At 46.6% G+C, this 15,682-nt stretch overlaps 1 protein-coding gene and 1 non-coding gene across 2 annotated transcripts; one reads left to right on the top strand and one right to left on the bottom strand.

Moving 5' to 3' along the window:
• Positions 7,567-7,638, top strand: TRNAD-GUC. The gene has a single exon. It is a non-coding gene; the product is annotated as a tRNA-Asp (tRNA).
• LOC8054530 (LRR receptor-like serine/threonine-protein kinase RPK2) lies at positions 10,982-13,713 on the bottom strand. Its single transcript, XM_002459186.2, has 2 exons — positions 12,796-13,713; positions 10,982-12,718 (listed from the first exon to the last, which is right to left on the bottom strand). The coding sequence occupies exons 1-2, from the start codon at positions 13,586-13,588 to the stop codon at positions 11,436-11,438; spliced, it is 2,076 nt and encodes a 691-aa protein (XP_002459231.1). The 5' UTR covers positions 13,589-13,713; the 3' UTR covers positions 10,982-11,435.

Genomic DNA, 15,682 nt, shown 5'->3' with positions numbered 1-15,682 from the left:
GGCCTAAAGAATGCTGGTGCTACATATCAAAGGGCCATGAATTTTATTTTCCATGAGTTCATCGGTAAGCTGGTGGAGATTTATATTGATGATGTGGTAGTTAAGTCTGGAGATTTCGCAAAGCATCTTGCCGATTTACGAAAGGTGTTGGAGTGCACAAGAAAACATGGTTTAAAAATGAATCCCAATAAGTGTGCATTTGGTGTATCGGCAGGGTAGTTTCTTGGTTTCATGGTGCATCAAAGAGGGATTGAAATAAGTCGAAGATCTATTGATGCCATCAATAAGATAGTGGCCCCCACTAACAAGACTGACCTCCAGTCCTTGATCGGCAAGGTAAATTTTATCAGAAGGTTTATATCTAATTTGTCTGGTAAAATTCGTGCTTTTAGTCCTCTTCTTAAGCTAAAGGCCGATCAAGAGTTTGTTTGGGGAAAAGAGCAACAGTTGGCTGGATGAAATCAAGAAGTATTTAGTGAATCCTCCAGTTCTGATTCCACCTCAGCAAGGAAAGCCCTTCAGATTGTATTTGTCTACCGATGGGATGGTCATCGGTTCGGCTTTAATTCAAGAGCTTGAAGGGAAAGAGCGTGTAATCTATTATTTAAGCAGGAGGTTGATTGATGCTGAGACCAGGTACTCGGCCATTGAGAAACTATGCTTATGCTTGTATTTCTCTTGTATCAAGTTAAGGCATTACTTGTTATCGGCCGAATGCACCGTTATTTGCAAAGATGATGTGGTCCGGTACATGCTATCCATGCCGATTATGAGTGGCAGGATCGGTAAATGGATTTTGGCGCTGTCAGAGTTCGATCTGCGTTATGAATCGGCTAAGGCAGTTAAAGGGCAGATTATGGCCGATTTTGTGACTCAACATTGCGGTACAGTGGAGGTTTTGGAAATTGTGCCTTGGACGCTCTTCTTTGATGGGTCTACATGTGACTGGGGGGCAGGAATCGGCATAGTGTTAGTTTCTCCTCTGGGAAGGAAGTATGAGTTTTCCTTGCCGATTGTTGCTACGTCAACAAATAATCAGGCTGAGTATCAGGCTTTGATAAAAGGATTAGAGTTGTTAAGGGAAGTTCGTGCTGATGCTGTCGAAGTCTTTGGGGATTCTATGCTGGTTATAAATCAATTGGCCGGGAGCTATGAATGCCGAAGTGAAGTTCTTATAACTTATTATGAGAAGAGCATGCAACTGTTAAAGGAATTCAAAGATTTTCGATTAGAGCATGTTCCTCGATTGCATAATGAAGAAGCCAATCAGTTGGCTCAGCATGCCTTGGGGTATCAGCCTATGATTAATGCAATATCGGCAATTGGTGCCGATGATTGGAGAAAAGAAATCATTGATTATTTGAAAGACCCATCTAAGAAAGTTGAAGACGAATTCGGTTTCAAGCAACCAAGTATGTGCTCCTCGAAGATGAATTGTATTATCGAACTATTGATGGAATTCTTCTCCGATGTTTAGGTGATGATGAAGCTAGGAGTTTGATGGGAGAAATCCATGAGGGGGTGTGTGGAGCACATCAATCGGCTTTTAAGATGAAATGGATGATTAGGAGGAATGGATATTATTGGCCGACTATACTTGAGGATTGCTTTAAGTATTTTAAAGGATGTCAAGGATGTCAAAAGTTTGGTAATATTCAAAGGGCACCTGCATCGGTTATGAATCCTATCATAAAGCCTTGGCCGTTCCGAGGATGGGCTATCGATCTGATCGGCCAGATTTATCCACCATCTAGCAAAGGGCATAAGTTTATTCTAGTTGCCACCGATTATTTCACTAAATGGGTTGAAGCTATTCCCTTGAAGAAAGTCACATCGGCCAATATGATTGATTTTGTGAAGGAGCATATCATTTACCGATTTGGGATTCCTCAAACAATTACTACCGATCAGGGTACTATGTTTACATCAGGGGAGTTTAATGAATTCACAATCGGTATGGGAATTAAAGTATTGAGCTCTTCTCCTTACTATGCTCAAGCCAATGGGCAGGCCGAGGCGTCTAATAAAGGAATTATTAAGCTTATTAAGCGGAAGATTGAAGAAAATCCTAGAAGGTGGCATACGTTGTTAAATGAAGCTTTATGGTCATACCGGATGGCTTGCCATGGGTCGACTAAAGTTTCACCCTATCAGCTGGTGTATGGACATGATGCAGTATTGCCTTGGGAGATTAAGGCTGGATCTAGGCGATTATCTTTTCAAGATCAGTTGGCTGCCGATGATTATGCTACTTTGATGACAAATGAGTTGGATGATCTAGCAGGACATCGGCTGAGGGCCTTGATGAGCATAGAAGAGAATAAGAAGAGAGTTACCAGATGGTATGACAAGAAAGTAAAGGCTAAGGAGTTTGCCGATGGAGACTTGGTATGGAAATTGATTTTACCAATCGGGACTAAAAGTTCGAAGTTTGGAAAGTGGTCTCCTAACTGGGAAGGTCCCTATCGGATAAGTCGATCGGCTCCTGGTAACGCCTACATTTTAAAGACTCTCGAAGGAGTTGAATTTCCCAGAGCATTAAATGGCAAATATTTAAAGAAGTATTACCCCAGCATATGGGTCGATGCATAAAAGTTTAAGTGCCGATAACACTCCTATCGGCTGGATTAAAACGTATCTGGGGCCGGACTTAATGTTTCAAAAGATGCCGATAACAGTCCTATCGGCTAGACAAAGATGTCAAGAAAGCTGAAAATGCAGAGGAGCGGAGACGTGTTGCCGACGAAAGCTTCAGATGGTCAGCAGCGCCTGGATCGCTGATATGGCGCGCAGCCGGATTTGATTGGCTGTTTCTATCTCTTTGGCATCATCATCGGCAGAACCTTCTATCGGCTTCAGCTTCTTCTTCAACTCTAATGCCTTACGACCGTGGGCGTTTCGCTCTTGCTCGAGGTGTTTGATGGTCTCCGGCAGTTGACTTTCTTCCTGTTGGGCTTGAGATAGGGCATCCTCCACTTGCTTGAGTTCTGCCAATAGGGCTTCTCGTTTTGCCGATAGGTCGGAGATCTTCTGCTTCAATACATCGCCTGAGGATTTCAAGGTGCCGATGTTCTTGTGCTTCTCATCGGCTAAGAGTTTCTCTTTCATCATTTCCTCGGAGAGCTGGGTCTGAGCAGCTCTATCGGCAAGGCGCCGAGTGGCTCTCTGGTACTGCAGCTGGCGACTTTCTAGATGCGCGGCCTGGAAGAGGGTTTCTTCAGCATTGGCAGGAATCTGGCCTCTGAGGGTCTTGAACAGAACCTTGGTCGGGTCGGAGTCATTGACCAGTTGAGCTGTATCTTGATGAAGGATAGCCGATAGCTCTTCCAGCTTAGCCCTGATCTCTGCCGATACAATTCCAACTGCTCGGGAAGAACTTGCTTCCTCACCTTCGTCTTCAGAGATATCAATGGCGAAGGAAAATAGGCTGTCGGGGGAATCTTGTTCCTGAGAAAGAAAACGAGACAAAATGAGTCATTCTATGGTCAAAGCATCGACAAATGATACTGGTGGAAGATTGGATGGCTTACTTGCTTCAAGGCAATCTCTCGCCTTTGACTTGAAGATACCGATGGAGCCATGGGTTGGTCGGCCAGAATTGCCGATGGAACTACGTCAGCTGAAAGTTAACAAGAGAGGGTTATAAGGCTGAAAAGGAACGAATTCATTGGCAATAATGTTATAAAAATGTGTTACCTTGAGGAGGGACAATGCTTGTCTGAATTGAAGAAACTACCGATGATATGATTGAACCTGCTGGATCGGTAGTTTGTTCGCCCACATCGGCCGGTGTGTCTTCTGGTCGGAGTGCTTCTAGCTGAGGTTCTTCTTGCTGGGGTTCTTCCTCTTGTGGTGCTTCTTGCGGTTGAGGAGGAGATAGTACTTGCTGAGTCTCTGTTTCTGGAGGAGAAGGAGAAGATTCCACCAGAATGGGAGATACCGCAGGAGGAGAAGGAGTTGCCACTTTCCGACGCTTCGATTGCACCCTAGTACCTTTGGTGCCTTTTCTCTTCTGTTGGCTGGACTGGGGGGCACCGGCATCTTTGCCTTTGATTCTTGCCGATGCACTGGTTTGCTGTTACAGAAAAAGGAATTTGTCAGTACCAATACAGCCGATGTCAAAGTGAGATCGGTATAGGTGAGAAGGTTTAGCGGTTACCTTAAAAGCCTGCGCTAGGGCGGAAGCAGCTACCGATGGTGATGTCTGAGTTCTCCTGGTGGTGACCTTCTTGAGGCGTATACCCCGATGCACGATAGCAGCCAGGGTAGGAGCTTTGTGGTCGATTGAGGAAATTGGGCCTGATGCAAACAAGTCAATCGGCTTGCCACTCCTGCTGACCGACGGAGGAGTGTCATCGACCTGAAAAGTCACACAAAGGGTCAGTTACCGATGGAAATAAGATTGAAAGAATTGAAACATCGGTTTGAAAGTACTTACGGCATCACTGGGAACTTCGTATTCGGGGTCGATCATGCCGCGGTATGTGAGGGCCGATTTGCAGAATAGATGCTCCTTCCATTCTGCCCACCACTGCTTGTATGTCTGAGTGATAAAGGCGGCTGGGACCCACTCTGATAGGTCTACATCGGTATCGGCACTTGATGGCAGCTGGGCTACTCGAATCCATTCAAGAAGACTGGTGATGGTTTCCCTGGGCTTTATCACATCGGCATAACAGAGTGCAATCGGCAGCTGGCCGAAAGCTAATTGGTGAGCTAGTGTCGATGGATTATAGAACTCATAAGTCTGGGGAGATGTTTTCCCACTGCCAAAGAAGTTCACCGGTATGGCTCTGGGGGTCACCAATGCCATCATTACTTCGTTGTCCTTGTCAAGAGCCTCGTCAAACGGGTTGAAAACCAGAGGAAACACGGTGTCTGGGTCATCATAAGCTAACCATGCTCGCTCGTCTCTGGTCAAACCTTCGTACAAGGTTTGGAAGAATCGGCTAATCTGATCTGGATTACCCCCTGTATCTGGCAGAACTATGACAGCTTCACTGAAGTTCAAGGGAGAGCGTGTTGTCGATTCCTCTTCACCCAGCACGTGGTTCTTGGCTATGTCCCTTGGAAAACGCTGAGCGAAAAGATTAAACTCCAGACGCTTGTGCAGATGGAGATTGAGCCACATGTTAATGAACCACCAAGGGCCTCCCAAGTTGCCGATAGACTGACCAAGTAAGAGCTTCTTAGTTACTTGGTGGAGGAGGTGGTAGGCTGCTCCAAGCAGGTATCGGCCAAGAGGAAATCGGCCACCATTGGCTAGATTTTCTGCTGCTACTAGATAAACGGAAGTTGGTCCTGCCGATCGGCCACAAAACACGAACTTGTCTAGCCACATGTTCAGGAAGCAGGTCTGCTCTTTTGTGTCAACAGTGCTTGTTTTGCGGTATTTTTGGATATACCCCGACCAGCCGCCGATGGTGCAGGTTTCTACCTTAGCACTGGGTTTGGTATCAAAGAAGTGGGTGCTATCGGCAGAGGACACATCCAGGCCAGTGAGCATAGCTACATCGGCAAGTATAGGGGAAGCAGGGCCATGGCCAAAGATAAAAGCATTGAGGGTGTCTGACCAGAAATAAGATGCAGCTATCAACAGTGGTTCATTCCTATACATATCGGCAATGGATAACCTAATGCATTGGTCTAGCTTTCTCTCACCCCACTGAACTTCATTAGAGTTGCTGACCCTCAGGAACCAATCTTTCCATCCCATGGTAGGGCTGGGCCAGGAACGAAAAGCATCCTTCTACAGATCCAAAGAAAAATTCTCTGCTCTAAAAGGGATTCTGTTGGTCTCTGCGTTTATGAGATCGGTTGGATCTGGATCCCCTAGTGGGCCAAGGCATTGGAGGTGTGGTTGATCGGTGGGGATGACAATTTTGTTAGTTGATTCCTAGTGGTTTTGGAGGTAGAAAAGAAAAACACAAAGAAAGGAAAAGAAAATGCTCAGTAAGACTGCGGATGAACAGGGGTGTGAGAAAAGTACGAAGGATGGCGCGAAGAACTGACCTCAGGAATGATGAAGTTGACGGCCATCTTGTCGCAAAGAGGATGAGTGAGGACTTCGGAGTTGGTGAAGAAGGGGCTTCGTCGAAGATCTTGGAGCTTTTCGACAGCGCCGCCGCTGGAAAGATGAAGTTGGAGTTGTGGAATGATGCGATGGAGAAGGAGTACCCGAGAAGGAACTATTTATAGGACAAAACGGGCAAGGGCAAATCTGACTTATCCTTTTGCCGCATCCGAGAAATCCGAGGGTGCTCAGGTAGATATGGTAACTGTTCGCACGGTAATCAAGGGATTGTGCAAGTGATTTGACAGGAAGCGGTCGTTATCCAGAGATATTTTACTGTGCGGGATCTCCTGGTCGGTCCATCGGCAGCATCCTGTAACGGTCATATTACCGATGGGCGAATAAAGTGGAGGTAGCCGTTTGTACGAACGTTCTGATCAGTCCATCGGCGAATCCTTGCAACGGTAATATTGCCGATGTGCGACTAAAAGGGAGATGTCCGTTTGGGAAGTTGAGGATTTCGAGGGATCTGCAAAAGAATAGGATCAGGGTTGTTCAGATTGAGGTTGTCGGTTACCAGATTAGGAGTATTAATTGTGGGAAAGGCATCATTACTGCAGAGAATTTTGGAGCATTAATGATTCATACTCTGAAATTGGGGGGCATGTGTTGACACCGTTTTTGGACACGTATCCATGTTTAGTAGAGTGCAGGCTGGCAGGATAAGACGGCGATGTTTTATCTACAGGGTGAGTTGCCGATGAGGATGGTTGTCGATGAAGGAGGGGTTGAACGTGAATAAGTCTATAGGTGGTGATGTGACTGTGCCGATGGCTACGACAAGGGAGTCTGCCGATGACTATGACAGGGGAACCTGCCGATGATACGGAGGGAGAGTCCGGAAGCTGCCGATCGGTCTGTGGAAGTGTTCCAGTTTGTCACGGGGGTAGTTTTTATGCTTTCCTTAGTTATTTAAATCGTTTTGTATACGGATTCTGTGTAATTTGGAATTCGAATTCTAGTCGTGTCTGGTTGTAGCTCTTTGAGCAGGGTATAAATATAGACCCTAGGGCCTTGTAATGAGACATCTATCAATCAATAAAACACAAGTTTTTACTCATATTCCAGCATCTACTTTTTCGACGATTTCGTCATACTTTTTCCTTTTTATTACGAGTTCTTAGGGATTCGTCGACTTAAGCTCGGCGTGTTCTCGAGTTCCGCGTGAGTACCTCTTGGCCATGACATCCGGGCGCATCGCTGTTGTCGGGACCAAAGTATTCGAGTTACCACCTTTACCGATAGTAAGGTCAAATCGGCTGGCACGCCTTAACGTTTGAATCGGGTATTAGCCCTTTGTGTTTGCAGAATAGTTTTTGCACCAACAAGAGATAAGTGTGCATATACATCAATGACCGAGCTTAATGGCAGTGCATAGCTTAGCGGTGACAAAACATGGAAGAAGGGGGGCCAAGACCCCTTCTTGTCTCTGTGTTAAAAGCAACGCTATGATCGTATCAAAAAAAATATTAAGCCTACAAATGTACAAGCAAGTCGTTGTAGTATAGTGGTGAGTATTCCCGCCTGTCACGCGGGTGACCCGGGTTCGATCCCCGGCAACGGCGATATTTTTTTTCCTTCTTTTTTTTAAGTCTCTCATCTGGGCCTCGATTCCCTCTACCTGTAAGCTTTCACAACCTGAACCTGAGAGCCCGTCTGCTGAAAGATCATGCTTCATGCCCATATAAAATAAAATCGCACATCCAAATGTAATTCTGGTATTAACTTACAAAAAAAAAAACTCTGTGCTACTGATCGGAAGGATGGTGATATGATATGATATGATACTTACTAATTACAAACCAGATTGGGGTGGTGAGATCATGGTGGTTCCACTGACGAGAAGGATGCTGACCAAGTCCAAGTCCTCCATGTCGCAGGGTTCAGAACATGGGCTCACCAAGAGGGTCTCCACTACTCTTTTCTTTGAGGTAGCAGCAGCACAAAGGAGGAAGAAGCAGCTACTTATCCTGGATCTTATAATGGCCTGCTCGCCGATATCAACCAAGACAAGCACAACGCTCACTTGTGAAAGGTCGGGTCGACCGCAGTTGTTATTATCCTGATGAAAGATCTGAAACATCGATCATCTGCTGTTTTGTTGGGTAAGTACTGCATGCATGGAGAACTAATCCCACTCATCAGGCTTGTCTGTTGCATTACATTCATCGCTTCCCCTTACTATACCTAGTATATATACTACTCCTAGTAATCGATCATAACCAGCAGTTTAAACATTACCATTGAATCTGCTATGCGTTTTCTTTGTTGCTTTTTTGCAATACTCAGTTCGTCCTATCCTATGACATTCGTTTCTCTCATTTTGCCGGGTGTCCTGATCGATTCCGGTACAAAGAAAACGCTGGTGCTCAAGGAGCTGAAGAAGCTGTGGGACAAGGAGGAGCCTGATCATCTTCCCTGGCAGCAGGGGGACTTGTCGCCCTCAAACACTCTCCTCGTCGACGATTCCCCATTACAAAGCTCTGCGCAATCCAGTACTGTCTTTTTCATTCCTAATAAGCTTCCTTTTTTTATAATGATATAAGCTTCGATCGACTCCGTCAGACTAATAAGAAGTAGTTACATTGGCTTAACAATGTCCCATGAGCAGCACCTGATGGAGATCTTCGACTCTTCGTCTGTACCTGGAGAGCCTTGCCACTGCAGACGATGTTATTCAGCGTTAATTACGTGAGAGAGCGCCCTTTTGGTCAGCCTCCCATCACGGACACTGACCCCAACTGGAAACTCGAGTAGAAGCAATTAATCACTGACGCTGCTGCTCAAGAGATCGGAAGAGCTAGCAAAGCTGAGTTCCAAACAAACAATTTCGATGGTCAAGTTAATTCCCTGAGGAACGTTATTATTGTCGTCCCTGCTAGCAGGATCAGATGCAGTCACTTGTTTGTTTGTATTGTAACAATTGTATTCGACGTGACATGCCAGCATTCAGTTTTTTCAGTACGTCGTCTTATTGAATTGGGTGTTATTATGAAAACGAGCTTGCTGCTCCAATCCAATTATTGATGATTTCATGTTTGCAAGAAAAAAAGAAAGAAACTCGACCTGGTTCCTCGCGACCCGCCACCGATCTCCTCCGTCCGCGCTAGGCGGCGGCCGTCACGCTCCCTCCCTCTAGACCAGCGCAGCGACAGTCACCGACTCGCCGGCGCCGCCGGCCCCCCGGCGCCGGCGGAAGCCAGGACGGCATTCATCGCTAGAGGTGCACAATCCTAGCTCCTCCGCATTCGTTTGTATTTGATAAATATTGTCTAATTATGGACTAACTAGGCTCAAAAGATTCGTCTCGTCAATTTCGACTAAACTGTGCAATTAGTTTTAATTTTCATCTATATTTAATACTCCATGCATACGTTTAAAGATTCGATGTGACAGAGAATCTGAAAAAAAATTTGTAAAATTTTTCAGAAACTAAACAAGGGCTGATTGTAGTTGCACACCCAAAAAATTCTCACTTGGAAAAGCATGTTTGGTGAGATGCTGAATCTGGCATCCCTAAAAAGGGTTATACTACATACTCCTAGCTCCCAGCTGGAGATCCACTGTCAAAATCAGCATGACTTGTATTTTGTTTTTTGTTTTTCCTAATGTTCCTCCAGTATTTCTGGCATCCCTTTTCGGAGTTTGGATGCATCTGCACTCAACTCCTTTTACCTGGACATGATTGGGATGGACAAGAAAACCTGACGGATTCCCACTGATTTTTCCAAAATGATGTTACTATTAGCCGCTAAACCCTAAACCTGACGGATTCCCACTGCTTCCGAGCAATCACATCACATCATTACCGAATCTCGCATGTGAATGCCTTCTGGTTTCTTTGTGAATGCACGGTGCCTTTAGGGCCTGCTGTGTTCAAAATGCCTTTTTTCCCCTCTGCCAACTGTATATGTACAGTGCTGATTGGTACCAAAAATAGATGGTCCCTAGTGATTTTCACAAATGATGTTACAGACAGCGTGTTGTTTCTTTGAGGTGCGTGTTAGATACCCTTTGCTACTATTTTGGTACTAGATTATTTCCTAATTCTTGGTTTTTCGTTGCCTCTTAATTACTAGATGTGGACCGACTGACCAAAAGCTTGTGCTGTCGCTGTTAGCAACTGGAGAAAAGCAATGAGAAGGCGCTGGTTCAGGTTGCGTTGTTTACAGCCTAAATACAGGAGGAAGCTGCTGGCCAAGCTTCCAGCACGGCATCTGGTTTGCCTACTAGAGCCTGGCTGTGAGTGGTTAGGAACGGAATTAAGTGATGCTTCTAGATAGTATGTGTTGTGAAGTTTCTTCTCAATTATATGGAAGTCAGCAATGGTTCCCTGTCTCTTTGGACCTAGCTTGTATTAAAAATCTAAGGAGGTCAGCGAAGCACGAGTCAATTTATATCTCCTAAACCAAACCCCTCTGCTGCATTGTAAGGAGATGCAGGGTTTCAAAACCCCTGATTTGAGCACAAATGCTTCAGTAAGCAGTTGATGTGCTGATGCTTGTTCCTTCCTTCTCAGGAATGGATGATGAACACTGACATATATCAGAGCAAGGCCTCACCAAAGCTTGTCTAGTTTCTACTTTCTAGTACCCAAAAGATTGAAGCGATCTGAACTGTCCCTCGATTGGCTACGCCTGACGTAAATATTTCGTTTTCTGAACACCGGCCGTCCCACCTGAGGATCAGACCAATGGCAGAGGCGCCGGCAAAGGAAGAAGCAGAGGATGGCTGCTCACTTGGCCGGCTTATGCATTCTGCAACTACTAGCAACGGTACGAGGCAGAGTGCAGCAACAGCATCTGCAAATTGGCAGCTGCAGCTAGCAGCGTCTGTAATTAGCGTCTGCTATCTCGTTCTCACGATCACAAATTGTGAGCTACCTCGTTCTATGTACGATTCAAGCCATGAAACAAGAACAGTTTAACATACCAACACAATCATCAATCCATACATGTCAAACTTCACTGACAATATTTACAAGATTTCAGAAGGCCAAATGCTTCAACAGTTCTGAAACTACATATCATTACCCCTTTTTCTCATCAATCATGCAGGAAAAGAAGTAATCTCGCTCAAATGTTATGTAGTTGCAGAACTGTTGAAGCATTCAGTTTTCTTTGTTTTTCATGTTTTTTTTCTATATTTTTTCATTTTTTTAGAGGAAGCATTCATCTACCTAGAATGTTATCCATCAGTAAAATACGGTGGAGAGGAGGCTGCTGAGGAGATAAAATTGATGGCACCTCCTTACCTCCTTACCACAGCTACTACCCCCTTTGGCTTTGCAGGGGATCAAACCTAGCTATCAGCCCATCAGTTCTTCTTAGGTAAGTATTTAGGCGTTGAGTGCCTTGTCTTCCTAGTAAGAAGGCGGTCGGAGTTCCTTTAGGCGTCGAACAACATGCTTCATTGTGGGCCTAGAAGCAAGAGACTCCTGCGTGCACCGGACCGCCAGGTTCAGGAACTCAACCAGATCATCATGTGGGGCCTTCTCCCACAAGCCTTCGATGAAGAAGTCGCGAACCCTGCCTCTCTGGATAAGCCTCACAGCCCAGTGGACAATGTTGAAACCATTTCCATATGGAGAAAATGATGGGTCCAGTGCTTTCTTGTCTGAAATCAGCTCCAGCAGCACAACTCCGAAGCTGTAGACATCTGACTTGTCAGACACCCGGCATGCCATTGCATACTCAGGAGCCACATAACCAAAAGTACCAGCAACATCTGTTGTCGCATGCGTTTCTGAGTTCCGGAGAAACCTCGCCAATCCAAAATCAGAAAGGTAGGCGTTGCATTCATTGTCGAGCAATATGTTGTTTGGCTTGACATCCCGGTGCAGAATGCGGGGGACGCATTCGTCATGCATGTATGAAAGCGCACAGGCAACATCCAGAGCAATCTTGTGAAGCCTTCTCCAGCTGATTGGCCTCTTACCCCTCTCTTGTATGAACCTTTCCAGGTTGCCACCTGGCAGATAGTTGTATATCAGAAACATCCCCGACTCGCTGATGTGGTACCCCAGGAGAGTGACAAGTTGAGGATGACGGCATTGCCCAAGGATCCTCACTTCTGCTTGGAATTCCTTGTCGCCATGCTTCTTTCCAATCGCAAGCTTCTTTATTGCCACAAGAACTCCAGGTGCCACCTCGGCTCTGTATGTCGCGCCAAAGCCACCGCTGCCAATACAGTTGCTAGCATTGAAATTCCCAGTAGCGCGGACAACAGCCTCATATGTCAGGGGGGCTCCAATGTCAACATCTGCAAAAACCTTGACTTCCCTTGTCCTAGCAGAGCGCTTTGATGGTCTCAGAGGCCATTTCCTTGTACAGATGCACAGGGTGAGTGCAACTAACAGAACCACGACAATGGCTGATGCTGAAGCTATGGCAGCAATCTCTTTGATTCCCAAGCCACCATCACCATTGCTGCCACTGCTGCTGGTGCTGCCATTAGAAGTGCCCGGCCCTGTCTCAGTCAGCTGACGGGTAATTGTTGGTATAGGAGAAACAGGAAACAGTTCACCAGTAACTGAATGTGCAGTAATTACATGAACTGGTGAGACGGCATCAGCAGCATTAACAGCTGCAGCAGTTGTCTCTTCCCCGGATTGTTTGTTGTTGACAAGATCAACAGGAACCTCGCCTGAAAGAGAATTGTTGGTCAGATCAGATTAAGAAATTCCAGTAACCCGAGCTGGCCCAAACCGGAAGGTAACTCACCACTGAAATTGTTGCCGGATAATGAGAGAAGTTTGAGGTTCTTGAGCTCCGCGAGGCCTGAGGGCAGCCGGCCGTGGAGCAAGTTCCCACTGAGATCCATCCTGACGAGGCCCCTGCAGTGGAGGAGCTCCGGCGGCACGCCGCCGGTGAGCCTGTTCCCAGACAGGTCCAGAACGCGGAGCCGCGCTAGCTTCCCAATCCGCGGCGGGATGGTCCCGTCCAACGAGTTGGAGGCCAGGCGGAGGCGCCGGAGCGCCGCGCAGCTCCCCAGCGCCGGCGGGATTGCCCCGCTCAGCCGGTTCCCGGAAAGGTCCAAGCTTTTCAGCCCCTCCGGGAAGGTGGCCGGCAGGCGGCCACGGAGGGAGTTACCGGCGAGGTTGAGCGTCTGGAGGCGCCGCAGCCGCCAGAGCTGCGGAGGGATCTCGCCGCCGAGGCCGGCCGAGGGAAAGCAGAGCGCTTTGAGCTCGGTGAGGCGACCGACCGCCGGGGACAGCTCCCCGCCGAGGCGGCCGCCGAGCGCGAGCGCCACGACGCGGCCGGACCGCGCGTCGCAGGTGACCCCCGGCCAGGAGCAGTGGTGGACACCGGACTCGGGCGACCACTGGCGGAGAGCGTCGCCGGAGCCGGAGCCGACGCCGGAAGTGAGGGCGCGCTTGAGGTGGAGCAGCGCCGGCATGTCGTCCTGCTGCTGCTCCGGCAGGGACGACGGCGAGGACGCGACGGAGGCGGTGGTGAGGAGGATGTGGAGAGCGAAGAGGACGGCGGTGGTGGCGGAGCGGCGGAGGAAGGCCATCTCCTCGGCAAGGCAGTCGCCGACGAGGACCCGGACCCGGACCCTGGACCTCCTCGAAGCGCCAAGCGAGACGGGAGCGGTGGTGGTGGGGAGCTTTGTCTGGGTCAGTCAGTGGCGAACTGGCGACCGAGTGACTCTGCGAGTCCGCCGACTGATCTCTCTCGGAGACTAGTACTGGTACGCGCGGTGGGGCCCACGCTCGTGGGAGGAATGTAGTAATGTGATTTCAGGAAATTCGAGGGGGCGGAGTGCGACGGGGATGGTCGGTTTTGTTGTTTCATTTCATGGCTGCGTCGCCGGCTTCCTGGCGGCTGCTGCCGTCGTCCTCCTCTGTTCAACGCATTCACCTGCTGTCACTTGGTTGGTGTTTTACTTTTCGTTGCTTGGTCATGATCATGGTCACCCATTTTGGAAATTTCATCGTAGTTTGGGAGTTTACTGAGGTGGAAGGAATTGTAATTATTTTGGTTCTGGCCTAATCTCTTTTTTTTTTGAAAATATGATTGTCGTCTCGTTTGGTAGATACTATAGACTAATTTTGCACATTGGTCCAAGAATGGCTAGTTTGTATGAGTTAAAAGTGGAATAACTTGTATTGGCGCGAAACTTAGTATATTCAAATGTTACGAAAGTAGCCCATGTTTTTCTAGAGGTCGGCCGCAGTCCAATAGCGTCGGCCCACAAACTTGAAGCCCAAACCGTACCACCACGAGAAGTTCCTTGCACCACGAGTCTTGAATAATATGTACTCTCCATCGCATACAACAAAATAACCTCTTATCACTTGGCTATGGACCTAGCCAGCCCAGTCTAGGAGATCACGGCTCATTAATGGCCCACTCGATGCGTGAGATACAAGATGGGCGCGTGAGCCCACAAGGCAATTGTCCATTTTCGTTATGAGAAGCATAATGAATCGGGAGAGAAGAAGCTAGGGTGGATATAGTGCAGAATCTTCGCATTGGTTTGGATGAATTACACCCATAAATCTTGAAATGCATTGTCATTCTATATTTTCTTGATTGACATTTAGCAAATGAAATAATGGATCATCATATTATTGCTTACATTCTCCAATATTGGAAGACTTTTGTTACAAGGAGTTAACCTATCGAGGAAGCTCCAGCAACATGCATTGTAGTTTTGACATCCATTTTCTTTGATTAAGCTCCATCGCCTTCTATCCATATAAATGTCCATGGTAATTAAGGATATTTTTCAATATTTATGACGATTCAAAACACGAGTGACACAACTACATCATAGTAAGGAAAACTTACAATTCTTTCATGTGAAATTCTTTCACTCCAAAAATGTCTAAGGTAAACGGGCATAGATAAAATGCTATCATTCACTTGTAGTATATATTTTACGAAGTTCCTACTTAGGCAACATCAAATTGGTATTATGAGAAGGAACTAATAAGAGCAAAACCGAGGGTTTTGTTACAATAAGAGCAAAACCAAGGGTAAATTTAGAATAAAGCTTATTAGGGACAATGAAGTGCACCTTAGCCCTTCAACCCCATTATTTTTTCAAATTTTCTTGCCAACCCCTTCATTCTTTTAGTCTCAAGGAGGGTCTCAAATGCAAATTTATTTTCGGAGCCTCATTATGACCGCTACCTTTTGTGTTGCGTATGCAGGCCATGCAACAAAAAAATAATACTTAATGATATCTTTATGTGTTAAGGAACACTTGGCATGAATTACACATAACTTGCATGCGACTCCATTTTAGCGGTGCATGGGTCGTCGGACGGTGGTGTCTTTTCTTTTTGGTTCGGGATATATTGGTGGCTTGCACTCAAATAGCGTTGGTGCCTTTTCTTTGATTCGGGGACATATTTCTCTTAGCAAACGGTCTAGAGATATATTAGTTTTGTGTTGAGTAGTTAGGCCATACGACAAAAACATATAGATGCTAAATTATTAGTTTTGCCGTGAAGAGTAACATTTGCATCACATAGCTTGCATGCATGACTGCACATTGCTTATGGTCGTGGGACACACTACGTCACTAAGGCCTTGTTTAGATCCAAAAAGTTTTTTTTGAATTTTGATAATGTAACATTTTCGTTTTTATTTAACAAAT

This window comes from Sorghum bicolor, chromosome 2 (genome assembly GCF_000003195.3).
Source record: "Sorghum bicolor cultivar BTx623 chromosome 2, Sorghum_bicolor_NCBIv3, whole genome shotgun sequence".
Lineage (NCBI taxonomy): Eukaryota > Viridiplantae > Streptophyta > Magnoliopsida > Poales > Poaceae > Sorghum > Sorghum bicolor.
This window is presented reverse-complemented; position numbering and strand designations above follow the sequence as displayed.

Excerpts from the sequence above, each read along its gene's own strand:
- LOC8054530 (XM_002459186.2), bottom strand. The coding sequence starts at position 13,588 with ATGGCCTTCCTCCGCCGCTCCGCCACCACCGCCGTCCTCTTCGCTCTC. Across the intron at positions 12,719-12,795 it reads ATCCGGCAACAATTTCAGTG|GCGAGGTTCCTGTTGATCTT; the intron begins GTGAGTTACCTT and ends ATTCTCTTTCAG.